Source organism: Vanacampus margaritifer, chromosome 7 (genome assembly GCF_051991255.1).
Source record: "Vanacampus margaritifer isolate UIUO_Vmar chromosome 7, RoL_Vmar_1.0, whole genome shotgun sequence".
Classification (NCBI taxonomy): domain Eukaryota; kingdom Metazoa; phylum Chordata; class Actinopteri; order Syngnathiformes; family Syngnathidae; genus Vanacampus; species Vanacampus margaritifer.
In genome coordinates, this window is record NC_135438.1 from 606,952 (window position 1) to 625,082 (window position 18,131).

The 18,131-nt window shown below is 44.7% G+C and overlaps 2 protein-coding genes across 4 annotated transcripts; both read left to right on the forward strand.

The window, feature by feature from the left end:
• Positions 1-7: 7 nt before the first annotated feature.
• On the forward strand, positions 8-7,431 carry LOC144055211 (uncharacterized). 2 transcript variants are annotated; one of them, XM_077571004.1, is made up of 11 exons: positions 8-190; positions 635-659; positions 1,520-2,076; positions 2,816-3,119; positions 3,891-3,932; positions 4,006-4,106; positions 4,184-4,245; positions 5,201-5,355; positions 5,553-5,708; positions 6,117-6,370; positions 7,219-7,431. In XM_077571004.1, exons 1-11 carry the CDS (start codon positions 101-103, stop codon positions 7,312-7,314), a joined length of 1,842 nt encoding a protein of 613 aa, XP_077427130.1. In that variant the 5' UTR covers positions 8-100; the 3' UTR covers positions 7,315-7,431. The 2 variants fall into 2 exon arrangements, with proteins under 2 accessions (XP_077427130.1, XP_077427129.1); XM_077571003.1 differs by having other exon boundaries at positions 9-190; positions 2,792-3,119.
• A 1,607-nt stretch (positions 7,432-9,038) lies between these two features.
• LOC144055200 (malate dehydrogenase, cytoplasmic-like) lies at positions 9,039-18,108 on the forward strand. 2 transcript variants are annotated; one of them, XM_077570984.1, is made up of 9 exons: positions 9,039-9,196; positions 12,518-12,616; positions 13,590-13,686; positions 14,425-14,600; positions 14,968-15,090; positions 15,196-15,372; positions 16,377-16,490; positions 16,577-16,666; positions 17,762-18,108. In XM_077570984.1, the coding sequence occupies exons 1-9, from the start codon at positions 9,143-9,145 to the stop codon at positions 17,882-17,884; spliced, it is 1,053 nt and encodes a 350-aa protein (XP_077427110.1). In that variant the 5' UTR covers positions 9,039-9,142; the 3' UTR covers positions 17,885-18,108. The 2 variants fall into 2 exon arrangements, with proteins under 2 accessions (XP_077427110.1, XP_077427111.1); XM_077570985.1 differs by lacking the exon at positions 9,039-9,196 and adding an exon at positions 11,024-11,174.
• Positions 18,109-18,131: the final 23 nt, after the last annotated feature.

Genomic DNA, 18,131 nt, shown 5'->3' on the forward strand with positions numbered 1-18,131 from the left:
CCGCTCAACTAGAAGAAGAGGCTACGTCACTTCCGCCTTGACACTTTTCACGCACGTTTCAAAAGACAACAAATACAAGTACAATCACCCTAAAAAAAAAATGTTTGCTCGCAAAGCCGCGACGCTTAAAAGTCACGCGCTGGTCTTGAGCCTCGTGCTCGGGCCTCTGTGGACCTCCTGCAAGGCGCAAGTAAGACCAGCACCACAGCCAGCTTTTTGTCATTTTGTTTTGTTTTGTTTTGTGTGCGTGTACTTGTACTTGTACATACCACATTGTGAGGACCAAAATACGTCTTTAACCAACAGATTGAGGACATTTTGGCCGGTCCTCACAACTCAAGACCTCTTTTTGAGGGTCAAGACTTGGTTTGAGAGTTTAGGTTTGAATTGGGTTATGGGTAAGGAATGGGGGTAGGCAATCATTTTTGAAGGTTGGGGTTCAGGGAAGGGGCTAGCAAATGCATTATGTCTATGGATGTCCTCACAATTATATAAGTTTGTGTGTGGGTGTGTGTGCGCGCGTGGTTCTTGTACTTGTCTGTTTTTTATTTTTAACCTCTCGTGTGGGTTTATCTGCGTTTGTTTTGACACTATAGAACTGTGTGTAAGTTTACTAATTTTTGTTTGTTTGCAGCTACAGAAAGACAAACAGATCTCTGGTCAGTATTATTATTGTTATTATTATTATTATTATTATTATTATTATTATTATTAAATGCGAATTTAACTTGGAGTCCTTTAAAGGCAACATTGAGTTGCAAAGTCCTGCGGCACCTCCAAGGTCCAACAAAAATGTATTCACGCGGGATGCTGGGCAAATCTCGCGAGATTTGAAACCCGGCCGCTTGGTCAACACCCCAAAGTGGCCACAAGGTGGCGGTGCGCTGAAAACTCTCTTATGTCTGTTACGAGTTTTGCTTTATTTGACTTTGGTGACCTTTCGTTTTTTTTTTGTGTGTTTGGCTGTCCACTTCCTGGCAAATGTTTACTTGCCACGTCACTCTGCTTCCGTTTTCCTAAAGCCACTGAGAGATGAACGTTTCAAAAATACAGTTTTATTTTTTATTCAACACACTTCAAATACAATACAAACAATTGAAGCGCCATATAATAATGTTCCAATTACATAATATATATATCTATATCAATCAGAATCAAAGTCTATGGCGTTTCCTCCTCCATCGTCCTCATTTTTTATCCTATCATTTTTGTCTATATGATGCCTTTTTTTTTCCAAATGAAATTGAAGTTTAGGGTATCAATGACTCTAATCGATTAGTGTGGTATGGAAAAGGAATACGCTGGCTATGTTCATCTTGAATCTTGGTCAACAAGATTCTCCCCCAATTGTCTTTGCAAACTTCGATTCCAAACTAGTTGGCAGTTGTTGATATGATCACAAATGTTCATCTTTTCAGAACTCTTTTTGTCTTTCCTTCTAGTCCTCCTCAAGTATTTCACTTGTGTCTTAACTTTGATGTGTTCAACTCATCACGTGATTTGCGTTGCACTTGCCGAGGTGTGGCCGACGAAGGGGGCGGGGCTTTCTTTGCCCTGCGAAGTTGCCACCGGCGTCTGGGCGGCGACGGCGGCGACTTCTTTTCTCCCGACTACGTTTGCGCCAACCCGCCCTTGTGGTGCAACTGGACCATCCGGGCCCCCGCCGGCAAGCGGGTCCACCTGCGCCTCCAGGACCTGACCCCCGACGAAGACTGCCACCTGAAGCAGGACCAGATCCACGTGGACGAGCCCGCCGGACCTGCGGCAGGCCCCTCTGCGCCTCACCGGGTTCTGCGGGGGTGCTGGCGCGACGCCGATTACGCCTCGCGGTCCGACACGCTGCGGGTGGTCCTGCTGATCGGCGGCTGGCCCGCCCAGCAGTACCGAGGATTCTACGCACGCTACCGCACCTTCGGACCCCCCGTGGCCTACCGGCCGCCAGATGGCGTCTCGGACCTTCGGGACCGGGATGAGTTTGGACCGACGATGGCAGGAGGGGCGCGCAAGGGGCGTCCCACGGCGACCGCTGACGTCTTCCCGGTCTTCGATTATTCGGGGCCGGATGCGCGTGCTCAGGTGAGATCAGCATCGCTGCTTCTCGACTTGCTACAGGTTTTTGACTGGGCCTACGGTTCTAGACATGGTTTTTGACAGTCCCTTACACCGGATGTGGTTTTTGACTGATCCTAGCCACGGTCGGTGCGGTTTTTGACTGCTGGTTTTGGGCACCTGCAGGATCTTGATGTGCGAAATCCTTCCGAGTGTACCAGATTTTACTTCTTGACTCGTCTGTCTTCGGGCTTTACTTGACTCGGGTCTTGCTACTTGGTTCTTGACTTGGTATTTGACCTGGGGTTTTTTTTGGAATGGGGGGGGTCCTTATTTGGCACTTGACATGTTTTTGGTGTCGTCCCCGACAGGGTTTTGACTAAGATTTTCACCTGGTTCCTGACGACTAGTTCTTGACTTGACTTGGACTGTTTTGTGTCATGAATCTTGACTAGAACATCCATGATGTTGTTTGTTTGTGGTCCTGGTTCTTGGCTCAGGATTGTTATTACCTTAGTTCTTGATTTGGTTTCTGACTTTTCGAAACGTGCTTCTTGGCTTGGTATTTGACGTGTTTTTTTTTGGCTGGTCCTAGTTCAGGTTTTGGAGACTTTGTTCTTGACCGGTTTGATGTGATGTTGAACTTGATTCTTGACTTTGTATTTGAGCCTTTTTCTTGTCCTCGGTTGTCTCGGGAGCGACTCGGCTAAGCGGCTCCTGTCGTGTCGCCGTTTGCGCTCAGCCTGCCGTCTCACACGACTTGAAGATGCGTTTGGCGACCACGCCGCCGTCTGAGTGGCCGCACGGGACCCGGCGGTCGGAAAGAGGCGCCCCTCGGATGCTCTCGGACTGGTCGGACCCGGCGGAAGCGGCGCGCGAGCGTCTGAATCGACTCCCCGCCGGCTCCTTTCACATCCTGGCCGCCAAGCGCAGGGACGCCGACCCGGGTCCCAATCCGCCGGAAGCGGCGCAAAACAAGACGGAGGTCACGGCTGCATCTTCGTCCTCTGAACATCAACGTCTTCCGCAGCCCAACAGAGTGGAACCGCTTTCGGATCACCGAGGGAAGCGTGAGTGCACAATCCTTCACTTCACTCACCGTTTGCTTTTTCACGGCCGATTTATTTCCCGCATGGCCCCAAAATATCGAATCTCAATTATTATTATTTTCCTCCAGTCATTCAGGACAATTACGATTTTAATAGATCTTAATCTAATAAAGCCATCGAATATTTATTTAAAGATTTCACTTATTAAAAAAAATATTCCCGTGCAAAATGTTCAGACGACAATAAGGTGCACTGATTTGAAATTCGTTTTAACATAAACTTAACATTCATAATTTGTGCTTGAATGCAATTAAGTAGTTGGTACAGAGCTGCTCGATTTATGAAGAAAATATTAATCACCATTAATTTGGTAACAATTGAAATCACGAAAATGTTTAAACGGAAAAAAATATTAAGAAAGATAGCTTTCTTTGCAACACTATAATGATACAAGTTTGTTTTGGACCAAACGAGATGTATTAAATGAGTTCTTTTAAGATAAAAAGAGCAAATCTATAGATTTAAACAACTCAAAATGAGTATTAATAATCTGAATTTTTCCAAGCATGTTGCGTTCTGTCACTTGTGCAAAACTCACAAAAACATCTGGATGTAAAAGAACATAAGAACAACAGCTTTTAATACTCCAGAAGACAAAATTCGATTTCACGATGAGCACATTTTCAACGATTCCATTTTTCGAATGACGATGTATGGAATGAATTGGATTTATTGTCCGGCCCTTCTTTCGAATTGCCGCATGTTTTGAATGCACACGCGTGTCACCCGCAGTCGATGTCTGGAACGCTTCTCAAGTTCTACATGAGCCCGGTGGTGAGTCCACATCGGACCAGAACCAGTCCCAAGTTGTGTGCTTGACGCTTGTCCCGGCGTGCTCTCTGAGCAGATCAGCTGTTGGAAGTGTCTGTGGAGGTCCAACCGGGTCAGGAAGGCAACCGGAACCAGGAACATCTCGACCGATCGCTGATCAAGTCTGTCAAGGCTCTGGTATGGCCGCCGCCGCCGCGTTTGCGTTTGCGTTTGCTTCTGAGCGCTGTTGGCAGAAGTTGCGTCGTCTTCTTCAGGTCCTCCAGCATCTGGACGGGCTTCACGTCCCGCTCGGCTTGACCTTGAAAAGAATTAAAAGGTAGGTTCCGCCTGCTGCTCGTTTGCCCGTCGCCTCGTGTGATCTTTTGAATTCCGATTCGCTGCTGCTCGAGTGAAGTCAACTGAGTGGCGTTTATTTGTGGCTAGCGGGAGAAGCTAGCAAAAGCTAGCGAGCGCAAAGCAGACGGAGATGAGCGGCGGGAACCCGCATCGTGACCACCACCTGCGGGTCTCCGCTGTGGGACGGAAGCGGCCGTCGACCCGAGTGGGTCCCACGTGAGCCGCAAGCGCCACCGGAGGCCAACAACCTTCGCAAACGTTGACCAAAATGGCGGCAAAACATGCTGGCCACCTCATGTAATATCATTAGCCATTGCTACAACTACCGTTATATCAAAACATTTTATTATATTATAGAAACCAATACTCGAATGGGTTTTTCAAATCAATAATATTTTAGTTTAGCTTTAGATGGCCTTGAATTTTATTTGAACGCCAGGATGCGTTTGTGGTCCTTTGAAACGGAGTTGAATCGCCCGCACGCGCCATCTTGAATGTTCAGAAGATGAACTTCCAAAGTGTGACATCGACAGAAAGTGGGCGTGGCTTGCCAGCCCACTTTTTTCTTCTTCTTAGGTTTAGACTTTGTTTGTCCACATAAAAAAAGAAAGCTCAAATGTTTCGATGGCTCGGCAGTTTTTGCATTCTCGACGATTTTTCCCTGCAACATTTCAACACTCGATATATTTGCTCGTGATCTGAGATATTGCAAACAATTGTAGGCCGGCTCCTCACCTCGGCCATTAGGCCACGCCTCTTAAAGGCATAGGCATGAATATGACCGTATGTTTGCTGTACAGAACCAGTTAATTTCTTTCCATTTCTTGCTTTTACAACAATGAAAACATGGAACCAATGAAAGTCAAGAACATTGCAAATGTGACGATGATGATGATGATGATGATGATGATGACGATGATGATGATGATGTCCAGGCTCCGTGCGGGAGAACTGTACATCATGTGGCTGAACATGGGTCGCGGTGGCGTGTTGTCCGGCATCCACCGGGACCTCCACAAAATGCTGGGGAGCGCCGTGGGCGGAGTCGGGAACCCGCGTCGCGCCGTCATCGCTTCCGTCTCCGTTGGAGGTAAACGCGCTCGCCAAGACTTGCGTCCAAATCTTTGTCGGAATGAAAACTGATGAGATCAGGAAAACTTCTCTTTTTTCCCCCCCCCCCGGTGGCGGCAAAAAGGTCTCAAGCGGGTTGTTGGTGTGATTCCTGCCGATGAGGTTTTAACGTTCTCGACTACGTTTGCCTTGTTTTTTTTTTCCCTCCAAACTCAGACGTCAACGAATGCGGGACGCAATTGGCGCTGTGCGACGTCAACGCCGACTGCTTGGACCAGTTTGGCTCGTACGGCTGCCGCTGCAAAGACGGCTTCCGGGACGAGTCGCACTTGGGGCCGACGGGGACCGTGTGTGTGGACCGCAAGCCTGCAGGTCGGTTTGTCATCTACTACTCTTGTCCGCTACCATTTTTTTACTAGTTTTGTCTTCTATTAGTTTTGTCTCCTGCTAGTTTTGTCCTCTTCCAGGTGTGTCATCTACTTGTCTCGTTCTCTACTATTTTTGTCCCCTACTTTTCCATTCCCATGTTTTTTCTTCTACCAACATTGTCCTTTTTTAGCTTTGTCCTCCACTACTTTTGTCATCTACAAATCTTCGCCCTCTATTTTTTTTCATTACTAGTTTTGTCCGCTGCTACTATTTTGTCATTTCCTAGTTTTGCCCTCGTGTCGTCTCCAAGATAGTTTTGTCAACATCTCCTTTTCCGCCACTTTAGCTGCACGCCGTTTGGCCGTCCCGTCCACTTTTCCCACGAGCCGCGTGCGTCTTTCTGTGTGTCAGATTGCAGCCGCAGCCCGTCGGGCGAGACCAAAGGCGTGTACGTGCTGTTCTTCCTGCTCAGCTCGCTGCTGCTGACGTCGCTGGCGGCGGCGTGCGCGCTCTACGGCCGCCGCCGCCGGGGGACCTTCCTGCCCGGAGGCCAGCCGTCCCGCTCGGACCGCGGCTTTCCCGACGACGACGCCTACGCCGCCGCCGCCTCGGACCTGCCGCCGCCTCCGCCGCCGGTCAGGGGTCAGCGGGATGCTTGGCGCAAGGTTGTTGCCGCCGCCGCTCGCGCCCGTGCCGCAGTGTTACCTTGACTTTGAGCGATTGCACCCGTCGGAATGAATTGCAAGGCCGGTAATTCCTTCCCTATTGTTTTTGTCGAGCCATTTGCTGGCAGCCATTTTAGAGCATTTGGACTGATCTTTCGAGACCAGTGATGAGCAACGTGGAGTCATAAAAGATCCACTTATCCTAAGCCGACAACGAAGGGTAAGAAGCAAACAAAAAAATAGCCATATGATGATTATTATTTTTTTGAATTCCAGCTCAAGAGGCTCTCTTGCATAAAAACAAAAACACAATTCAAGGACGGAATAAAACTGCTCAACAGGAAACCAACATTGAGTGCAAGAACTCATTTTGTGCATTTTTTTTTTACCACCAAAAACAACTCACTCAAAATGTTAATCTTCAGCTTGTCATTCCAAATCTGCCCCAAAATTCCGCCTACACGCCTTCTGGTATCGCGCAACTAAGACACGTCTGCCATCTAGTGGTAAATGGTGATATTGCAACTTACAACTGCAGTTGAACCCTGCATTTTCCGATCTTAATAGTCTGTTTTTTCCCAATTACCCCCCCCCCCCCCCCACCTTTTTTTTAACCATTTCTCCCCCATTTCCTGTGAACAACGAATATTCTGCATTTTGTGTTTGGTTGTGCCTTTTTACAAACAAGTGCAAGCTCGAGCAAAAAAATAAAAATAAATTCAAAGTGACTGCTCATAATATTGTAAGTCAAGGTAACACTGCGGTCAGAATTTGTTGCGCAAGCCTGCTTTGTTTTTTGAATGAAAAATGAAAATAAAGTCCATGCGTCTCCCTGTGACGTCTTCAAGGAGCGATGCGCGGCCGTGGATCTCCCGCTGCTCCGCTTCAATCCGCTGACGCCATCCGACGTCTACGCGGACTCGCAGGAAGCTGGCAAGAAGTGATGAGCACCAACAACACACACGCACACACACCATTGAGTTGACCTTTGGTTGCATTTTTACTTTCCAGTTTGACTCTTTGTGACCTTCAATTCTAAATAAAATTGAAAAAACCTTCAACATTCTTGACCTTGATTTCATGTTCTTCCTGGTTTGCCTATTTATTTTCATTGCATTTTTCAAGCTATCTTTCATAATGCTTGACAAATCCAACTGATCATGTCATGAAGCGCTTCAATGGACACTGTTGAATTCTTGTTGCTATGCCCTCTAGTGGCGAAATAGTAGAATGCAAGCATGACGTTGGAAGCGCGTGCATTTTGAAGCAGGCGCGCTTCGGCACCTGAGAAAGAGCACAATTCGCAAGCCTACAAGTTCTTCTCGTAGTATGCTCGCCGCAGCCCAAACGTCAGGTGGCACCTGCTGGACCTGATCAATCACTTCTCAACTGACACTGATTTGATGACCTCAGTCACCTCATAATACAATCATTGGATTTACGTCATTTTATCCCCTAATAACAAAACAAAAAAAAGCACAATAGAAAAATGACTATCTTAATTGTGACTTTTATTTAGAAATGTTGGGGAAGTGGTTGGGTGGAAATGGTACAAATGAGCTTAACACTATTGGCAACGATGATCTAGTAAAACCCTGTAATCAGTCATCAGAAAATACAATCAACTGGATATAAATGTGCAGCTTTGTACTGGTATAGTGTTGCTGTGTTACAATATAGCTTTCTGCCACTAGGTGGCAATAAGGCATCAGTCAGTTACCTAAGATAAGATAAGATCCACTGATTGTCACGCCCATCTAAGTGGGGCGAAATTTGTTCTCCGCATTTGACCCATCCCCTGAGGGAGCGGTGAGCAGCAGCAGCGCCGCGCTCGGGAATCATGTGGTGATCTAACCTCCCAATTCCAACCCTTGATGCTGAGTGCCTGTACACATGACGTTTAAAACGAAAGCTAACTCTGAAATGAAGAAAATGTTCCTCTTATCTTATCAATTCAAGGCAATGTTAAAAATGTGACTTCTTTTGTAAGCACATGCAGATCATCGATGACATTGGCTAAAGCCGGCCCTGCGCGCGCGTGCGTGTTTGTGCGTGTACTTGTACATACCACATTGTGAGGACCAAAATACGTCTTTAACCAACAGATTGAGGACATTTTTGTGAAGTGAAGACATTTTAGCCAGTCCTCACAACTCAAGACCTCTTTTTGAGGGTCAAGGCTTGGTTTTAGAGTTTAGCTTTGAATTGGGTTATGGTTGAGGTTAGGGTCATCGTTTTTGATGGGAGGGGGAGGAGCTAGGAATACAACTAAATATTTACACGGATTTTCCTTGTCTGTTAATTAATCACGCCGCCACATGAAAACACTTCTTTATTTGACAAATTGAAATCCAGAGCTAGAACATGACATTCAGAAGGAAAAGAGTAAACATTTACAAGACATCATACAGAAGAAAATTTCAATAACAAAGTGACATGAGTCCCCCTTTCGTTTATTTGATTTTCTAACACATTCATGTTGCTATAAAGTTAAGGGAGTTCTGGAGGAGCCGAAGTATACACATAGTACATAAAGTCATTGATTGACACAAAAACGGTTTAGTAGCATCTATTTTTGTTTTTTTAATCTCATTAGGAGACTAGACACGCTGCGTGCGTTCGTGCGTGCGCGTGTGCACGTGTAGCATCCCTTTTCGGCATCCTTTCGCGCATGCGCAGCTCTCTGTCTCTTTCTGTCAATCTGTCTTTCTTGGAGGGAGGACGCGTTGGTCATCTTCATCGTTGGTGCTGAGCGGACGTGATTGAAGAATCATGTTGACGCTGCTGACCTCCATGTATCTAGTGGCGCGGGCCTTTTCGTCACAGGTGAGTCCCGCGGTCTCGGGACGCAACCCTCGTTAGTGCTGCGTTCACGGACCTAATTGCGTATAGTGCTGCGTTCACGGACCTAATTGCGTATAGTGCTGCGTTCACGGACCTAATTGCGCATAGTGCTGCTGCCGTTTGGGTTGAGGGTGGCGGTCCATGAATGACGCAGCGCCACTTTATTTTTCTTCCCCTCCCCCACTGCTCCTTTACCTCATATTGGACGCTGTTGCTTTCCCCGTTACCTCACAAGGTGAACTTGCCCAAACGAGACTTCCTGGTGTGGTGTCACGTGGCACTCGTGCACCTGCTAACTCTTTGTTTTTGCTTTGTTACGACTAATCACATCCGGTTGTGTCCTTCAAAGTAAAACTCCAAACAGGATACGGAGTAGCCTACAATATTTGGTTTGAAATTGAAATAAAAATATAATTCATCCATGTTGACTTGCTGTACTGTGTGTGTATAGCTATCAAATTAAGTCATCTTTATTGATATAGTGCTTTCAAAAAGCCGTACTTAAGCGCTTTACAGAAACACATAACATAAAACATAAAGATAGAAAATAGTTTCACAGAAAGATGATTAAAACCAGGCCATGTCTGTCCTTGGGAAACCGGGTTTGCATTCAAATCAGATCAGACGGAGCCTCTTATAAACGATCTGGCAGACATTACCGTTGAACCTTTGATCCTGGTTTTGAAAGCGTCTGAGTGCACTGTTCTTGTAGTTTTGGATTTGAACCATCTAGATTAGATTGATGCGCGATTACAAACCCAATTACAAAAAAATCTTTACTTTTGTTATAATTATTATTTTTGTTTACAAGCTGAAAAAAAGAACATCATTGTGTTTGCTTACTATTTCACAAGTTTGGTCTGGAATGCATCAAGAATCATCGATCAGTTCAAATGATCAGATTCAGCCTTCGTGAATTTGACGTGACTCTTTAGATAAACTGTTTCAGTATATCTTTGCTATTGCCACAAGCTGGCCGGTTAGCAAATGTAGACAGCAGAGTTTAATTCAAGTACGGGTAGTACTGAACGCTGGCTGTAAGGTTCTTAAAGGACGCTAAGTGTGCTAATGCCGCTTAGCACAGACATGCTCGCAAATCGCATGACTCCCACTCACTAGCGGCAAGCTGTGGACACTCTTACAACTAATTACTATACATTTTATTGATCATTTTCAACACGTTTTGTTGAGATTTTCTTTCACCTGACACTTGCATGGAATCTTACAAATATGATCTATCTATCTATCTATCTATCTATCTATCTATCTATCTATCTATCTATCTATCTATCTATCTATCTATCTATCTATCTATCTATCTATCTATCTATCTATCTATCTATCTATCTATCCATCTATCTATCTATCTATCTATCTATCTATCTATCTGTCTGTCTGTCTGTCTATCGATCTATCTCGATCTTGCAATCCTAGTATTTGCCACATGGTGTCACTAACACAACATGGATGAAAGAGAAAAAAATACCAAATGAATGAACTATAGCTAATAAACGCAGCTATTAATATAGTAATAAAACGGGATGAACACATATACTGTATTCAAAGTTTTACATTTTTGATAAAACAATTCATTGTGTAAATTATTATTATTATTATTAGTGGTAGTGGTAGTAGTAGTAGTAGTAGTAGTAGAAGTAGTAGTATTTTATTTTAGCTGCTCGATTATGTACTTAATTTACATGAAAAGTTACATTTCCTGGTCACAAGCAGTGTTTGGAACAGTGGGCGCGGGATGGGTGGCGCGAAGAATCATGGGGCATGGAGTTTATTCATTTGAGGCTGGCAGGCGTTGACTCTCGTAAAGGACTACGAATCCCAAATCTCTCGCGTGAGGAAGGAGTCGTCCTCGTTAGAGGTGACCCAAAGCCTCCAAGCGGTCGAGTCCTCCTCCATCATCTCCTCGCTCCTCGCTCGTCCTCGCTCGTCCTCGTCTATAATGGTAAGAAGAACATTTGAACTTCCCTATAACACACCCAATTCTCGACGGATGTCCTACTTCTGGTGTTTTTTTCTTTTCTTGTCTTTTTTCTTGCGAGCTTTTCACGCTCTAAACAATGGCCGCCTTCATGAATGTGACTGAATGACATTTTTAATTCATTCGTCTATCGTCCATCGTGAGCCATTTGCCTGACGCGGTCGCGTGATGGGAGGATCGGGCAAAATACTGCATAGCAAAACACGCGTTTATGAAACGAATGCATTTATTGGGATTGCGGTGACGTCATCAGACTTCTGTCACGCGACCGTCGGAAAAAAAGCCTCTTATGGAGCGATTGGAGAAAAACAGTCGATCAAATGTCACTTCAGATGCAACGCGATCATAAAATAATTATGCACAAGTGATTCATTTTTGCACGAAGCACATGAATTGTTATTCATGTGAACGCTGGACGTGGCGGCGGTGCGTCTAAAGCTTAACCGTGCAAATGCCAACCGAAGCCGACTGAAAGATGGACAACAATTAGGTTTATTTCGAGGCAAATTGATCAGAGACGTGCAGTCAGTCATCTTGCTTTGCGTGGTTCCGAATGGACTTTTAAATTGTTGTATAGGGAGCAGGTTGGGTTGGGCATCTCATCTTCCAAATATAGTTCTTCTCATCATTTGCATATCAAGTTACAGCAACTCTTAAGCCAAGACGAATGAAATATGACGTGATTAAATATGTTTGGAGTCCACTTTTTCATGAGATGTGCGCCTTGTTGTGCAAGAGTGCAACGTCATGCTACTTACTTCCTGCCTCTGAATCTATTCATTCGTGCAGGTGGTTTCATTCTCGGGACATTGAATGGACTGCAATGGCAGGTTTCATGCATCAGGGCTTGGTTAGTGCTGGACTGTGAGGAAGCACTTACTGGACGCATGAAATGATGAAGACTGATTGGACGAGAAGCAAAACATCGTCGATTGAGAGTGGTTGTTAATGGACATCGCCGCATGGGGAAGCCATGGCACGAAATGTAGTCCTTGTCACATGCATTTAAAGTTACAGCGACTCTTAAGTCAAGCCAAATGAAATATTGACCGGAAGTAAGATTGTTTCCAGTCAAATTTGGATCTGCGACGTCATCGTGCAAAGTCGTTCCGACTCCGCTTCTCTAAATTTAGACTAAGTCATTTGCATATAAAGTTTCACCAACTGGTACAATCCTTCAGACAAAGATGTGCCCCCGTCCCTTCCTCCCCCCGTCTCCCGTCTCCCGAGTGCTTTTGATTTGGATTTGTGGGCCCGGGTGAGATATGAATGATGGATGAGGAGCTTCCGTGTTTGCTTGCCCGCAGGCTGATCCCATCCGAGTTGTGGTGACCGGCGCGGCCGGACAGATCGCCTACGCGCTGCTCTACAGCATCGCGAAGGGCGACGTCTTTGGGAAGGAGCAGGTGAGGTTGCTACGGTAACGGGATGCTGACCTGACAGATGGATACGTAAACACTCGTGCAAAAAAGCTAAAGAAACAAACAAAAAGAGCATCATCGTGAGAGCTTAAAACAAATTGAATAATAATGTCAATAAGGCTGCAAGAGCTAATTAATGAATCGACAACTGATCGCTTAGCAACACGTCAACAACTATTTTGGTAATTGATGAATCATTTAGATATGTTTAACTTAAAATTTCAGCCTCTTAACAGTAATTATTGTCCAATTTCTGTAGTCTTTCTTACAAGAGGACAGATCATCTTTTATTTTGAATTAAAATGTGGGAACATTTGCTTTTATTGATAAAATGATTAATGATAAAATTGTTTGCCTTTTTTGGTCATTTCTTATAGACAAGTCCAAATATTTAAAAAATAATTCATATATGTGCATTTTCTGCAATGTAAATTTTAAATAATGTCCTATTTTGAGCGAAAGGGAGATAATTATTTTTTGTTTAAATTGGATTCATCCATTCATAAGAAAAATACATATGAATTGATTATAAAAAATAATTGTTAGTTGCGGGGCCAGTTCTAAACAAGAAATTAAAAAAAGTTCCGATTTTGCAGCATGCTGGTATGTGGGAAATAATATTGGAGGCTAGTGAGTTGATGAGGCTCATTTCAACAAAAGCAGTGCCATGGTGCCTTCTTGTGACATGCATATGTCATGTTGGGACTTAAAACCTTTTGCCAATTTTTGCTATTCAGTTATTATAATGTTCCCATGATTTGGGAGGTTTTTCTGAAGATGCGAATTCCATGACTTTCCCATTGTTACAAATGTGTGAAGACAAAAGAGTGTCGTAGCTTTCATGAGTAGTCGGGCTGCGATCTGTAAGTCGCGCGCTTGCTACGAATCTGTTTGTCTTCACAAGCCAGAATTGAACCTGCAACAAGCGCAAAATGTCGTGTGTGTGTGCGTGTGTCAGCCCATCATCCTGGTGCTGCTGGACATCCCGCCCATGCTGCCGGTGCTGGACGGCGTTGTGATGGAGCTTCAGGACTGCGCCCTCCCGCTGCTGAGGGGTGAGCCGCCATCTTGTCGGCGCGGCCCGGCTTAGGTTGAGCAACAGCCGTTTGAAGAGTGTCTGGAAAACAGGCGCAAAGGTCGCGGGCGCCGCAGGACTTCTGAGTGCGTTGACCAGCTGAGAAGGGAGGGGCCATCAGAAGGCAGCCAATCAGGGCGGGCATCGGCGGGGGCCGCTAACTTGGATTGAAGTCCGCTTTGATAATGATGACAGCACGCTTGTTATCATGGGTTGTCGACCTTCAGGTAGATTATCAAAGGTCGTTTGCCCGCCAATCAGGGAGGGATGTCGTACTTCATGCTTCACTTCCAACTGTGCGACTTTGACAAAATTGGATAACGATAATGTATATATTCATATACTGTATAGTCCACGTGTTTAAATGACTACAAGTTGAATAAAATAAAACATAAACAAATAAATATGTACAACAGCCTATTAGGGCTACCTATAAATTATTATTTATTCTTTGGGCTAATATTGCGGGAAAAAAACACAAATTTACGAGAAAATCTCGAAAATAAAAAAGAAGAAAAAGATAAAAAAAAAAGATGTTTGTGTCACGTCACAATTCCCAAGTGCATAAAATGCCTTCGGCGGACAAACTCCTTAAGTCCTACTTTTCGGTCGGGTTTTCAAATAAGAAGAGAGCGTAATTGCTTTAGCAGAGATTAGTGGACATTGTTTTCCTCACATGCTAACAATGCTAATTGCCAAAATCTCCTCACCCTGTCAGAGGTGATCCCCACCGACAAGGTGGAGGTGGGCTTCAAGGACATCGACGCCGCCATCTTGGTGGGCTCCATGCCCAGGAAGGAGGGCATGGAGAGGAAGGACCTGCTCAAGGCCAACGTGGCCATCTTCAAGACGCAGGGCGCCGCCCTGGACAAGTTTGCCAAGAAGACGGTCAAGGTGAGAGAAGGCGGACAATATATTGAAAAATTCAAGACAAAAAAATAAGTACAAATATATATATATATATAAAAGTAAAAATTTATACAGAAATAAAAAATGAGATTCAAAACATAAAAATAAAAAATAAAAAAAGACGTCATAATAATCATGACTTTTTCTTCTTTTTCATGTTTTTATGTTACAAAGCTGAAATTTGAATTCCAAAGTTCTCTGCTTCAAGCAATAACGGCGACTGTCCTCTTGCGGTTCCATCAGGGGATGTTGTGAAAACTTGTGAAGACTCTTTTGTGATTGAGGGCTCTATAAATAAAGTTGACTTGACTGTCCGGCGCTCGCACCCTCATCATGTCGCTTCTGTGTTGAGGTTCTGGTGGTGGGCAACCCGGCCAACACCAACTGCCTCATTGCCTCCAAGTCGGCTCCGTCCATCCCCAAGGAGAACTTCTCCTGCCTGACCCGGCTGGACCACAACCGTGCCTCCTCGCAGGTGCGCTAACGCTAATGCTAACAGCCGAACGGCCTGAGGAGACCCGCGCGCGTGTGTGTACGATGGTACGATGGCACGATGGCACGGCTCCTCCTCCGCCCGCAGGTGGCGCTGCGCTGCGGCGTGCCCTCGGACAAGGTGAAGAACGTCATCATCTGGGGGAACCACTCCTCCACGCAGTACCCGGACGTTCACCACGCCAAGGTCAACGTGCGCGGCGCCGAGGCGGCCGCGTACGACTGCGTCAAGGACGACGCCTGGCTCAGGGGAGCCTTCATCTCGGTGAGCAAAACAACAAGAAAAAACAATTATCACGAGCTGCCCAGTCATGCCAGACCATTCCTTTCTTTGAAGGATCTTACAAAAATACACTTCATCTTGTTATTTAATGTCTTAAGAATGGCACTTTATCCTTATATCTAACACTTAAAGTTCTCAGCAGTGGCACTTTGTGATTAAATGTTACATTTTGAAGTCTTAACAATCACATTTTCACCCTAAATCAATAATTCAAAGTTCTCAAAAATGACATTTGACCCCATAGTGTGCAATTTAAAGGGATACTTGACTCATTGAGCCATTTTAAACCGTAAGAAGATAATATTTGGTCTATAATTAAAGTGATAACGTCATTGTTTTTGTTTGAATTCAAACCTTTAATTCCTTCACTGGCACCCATTTTCACCTAAGCAACCCCCTTCGCTCCTGGCAGTTTTACTGGATTTTGACTGATTTTGCAAGGCCCACAGAATATTGTGTTCTATTCTGATCAAAACATGGAACCCACCAAAAGAAAGATTAGAGTCTTTTCTTTCATCAAGGAAAAAAAAATCTGTTTCCGTTTTGCAGCAATTAGCATGATAATATATATAATATAGCTAAGTTTCATCATTATTCAAAAATCTATTTAGAAATGTGAATAAAACAGCTTTTTTCAACATAGCCCTGGTTGATCTCTTATACTCTGCTGCCGCCTGCTGGCCGTTTTATTAAATAACTACCATTGCTTGAACTCCCTGTTCAGGTCAGAGGCTGAATCAAAGCCTTCTGTATGCTCTTGCATATCTAAATAATAATGATAATAATAATTTAATATGTCTTTGGGGGCATGTTAATATTTAAAATAGTTAAAAACTAATTTTGCCACTTGCTTTCGACTGAAGATGACATCACCTGTGCTGAGGAAGTGGGTAACGACCAATCACCAGGCTGATGTCAACAGGGAGTTTTCTCACCTTGTTGTTGTTGTTGTTGTTGTTGTTGTTGTCGTCGTCGTGGCGATGCAGACGGTGCAGCAGCGCGGCGCCGCCGTCATCAAGGCCAGGAAGCTGTCCAGCGCCATGTCGGCCGCCAAGGCCATCTGCGACCACATGAGGGACCTCTGGTTCGGCACCAAGGAGGTCGGAGCGTGCCGGCTAACGCTAACCACGTGACATGTCTTCTTCCTCCGCAGTTTGTTCACGCCGTTGCCTTTTTGTGTGTCCAGGGCGAGTTTGTGTCCATGGGCGTGCACGCTGGAGGAAACTCTTACGGCATTCCTGAAGATCTCATCTACTCCTTCCCCGTCCAGATCAAAGTCAGTACAAAAACACGCAGAAGTCCTTCAACTACTGCGGATCCCCGTTTGACGTGGGGGAAAACGTCCGCAATGTACAGAGAGACGACATTAAAAATATTGTTGAAAATAGTTTGATGGAAAACACGCTTCTTCAAGTATTCCTTAGTGCCTGTTTTCACACCCGCTCAAACTCATTCTTGTCATTGCAGTTACGGTTTTTCCCTCAGAGGGCCTTTATGACTGAATAATGATATAAATGTTTAATTGTCATTATACACAATAAATTAATGGATAACTCCTTTTCAAATCAGACATAAAAAACAAAAACGACGCAAGAGCTGAAGAGTTGCGTTTTTTACATATGATTTGAAATTTCGCTGGATTTTAGCAAGCATCATGAGAGTTCATGCACAAGATTTGCTTTCGCGGGCCGCATAAAATGAAGCGACAGGCCACAGCTGGCCCCCGAGTCAGGATTTCACACCACCGGTAGAACATCATTTTGACCAAAAGAAGAGAAGACTGGCTTGTTGGAACAGCACTGCTTACTTTTAAACTCCTCAACTCACTCCAACGTCCTGACAAAGTAATACATTAATTGCATTGGCTTGTGTGGGCACAAAAACGTTTTTTTTTTGGTGGAATTTTTCAGTGAAGTCCCGTTATAAAAAGGAATAAATAAATAATAATGTAAATTTGTGGATCCTGAACTGAGAATGTGTATTATTCCACTCTGTTAAGAATCTCAGTAATGTCTGAATTTCACTTTTTGTAAATTGAACTACTGAAATATGCCCTGCGATTGGCTGGCAACCAGTTCAGGGTGTGACCCCGCCTACTGCCCGAAGCCAGCTGGGATAGGCTCCAGCACCCCCGCGACCCTTGTGAGGAAAAGCGGTCAAGAAAATGGATGGATGGATGAACTACTGAAATACTTTTTTTTTTTTTTTTTTTACTTTATTCTAAGTTGAGCTGCACAATGATGTATATTTCATATACTCATAGAAGCAGAAGGGTTTTTATAAGCAAAAAATAATAATCTCTAAATGTGTCACTAAAAGTGGGTCAATTTGACCGAAAGTTGCTGAACTTGTGTGATGTTTTCATTTTCAGAACCAGAGCTGGAAAATGGTGGACGGCCTCAGCATCAACGACTTCTCCCGGGCCAAAATGGACGCCACTGCCGCCGAGCTGGTAGAGGAGCGAGACACCGCCCTGGACTTCCTGTCCCAATGACTTGGACCGTTCACCCTTGCTCGTCACCGCTGCTCTCGGCTGTGAAGAGTAGAACGAGCCCGACAAACCCGCGTGTCCCGCCTCCACCGGCACTGCTCATGTCAGTGTGTGTGCGTGTGTTTGTTGTCTTCTGACCTTTCAAAGCTGTCAATCATCACAACCTGCTGTTGGTAGGAGCTCTCACAAGCAACAAAACAATAAAACCATCAATATTAACCACAAAATACTTGTGATGTATTGTTTTTAA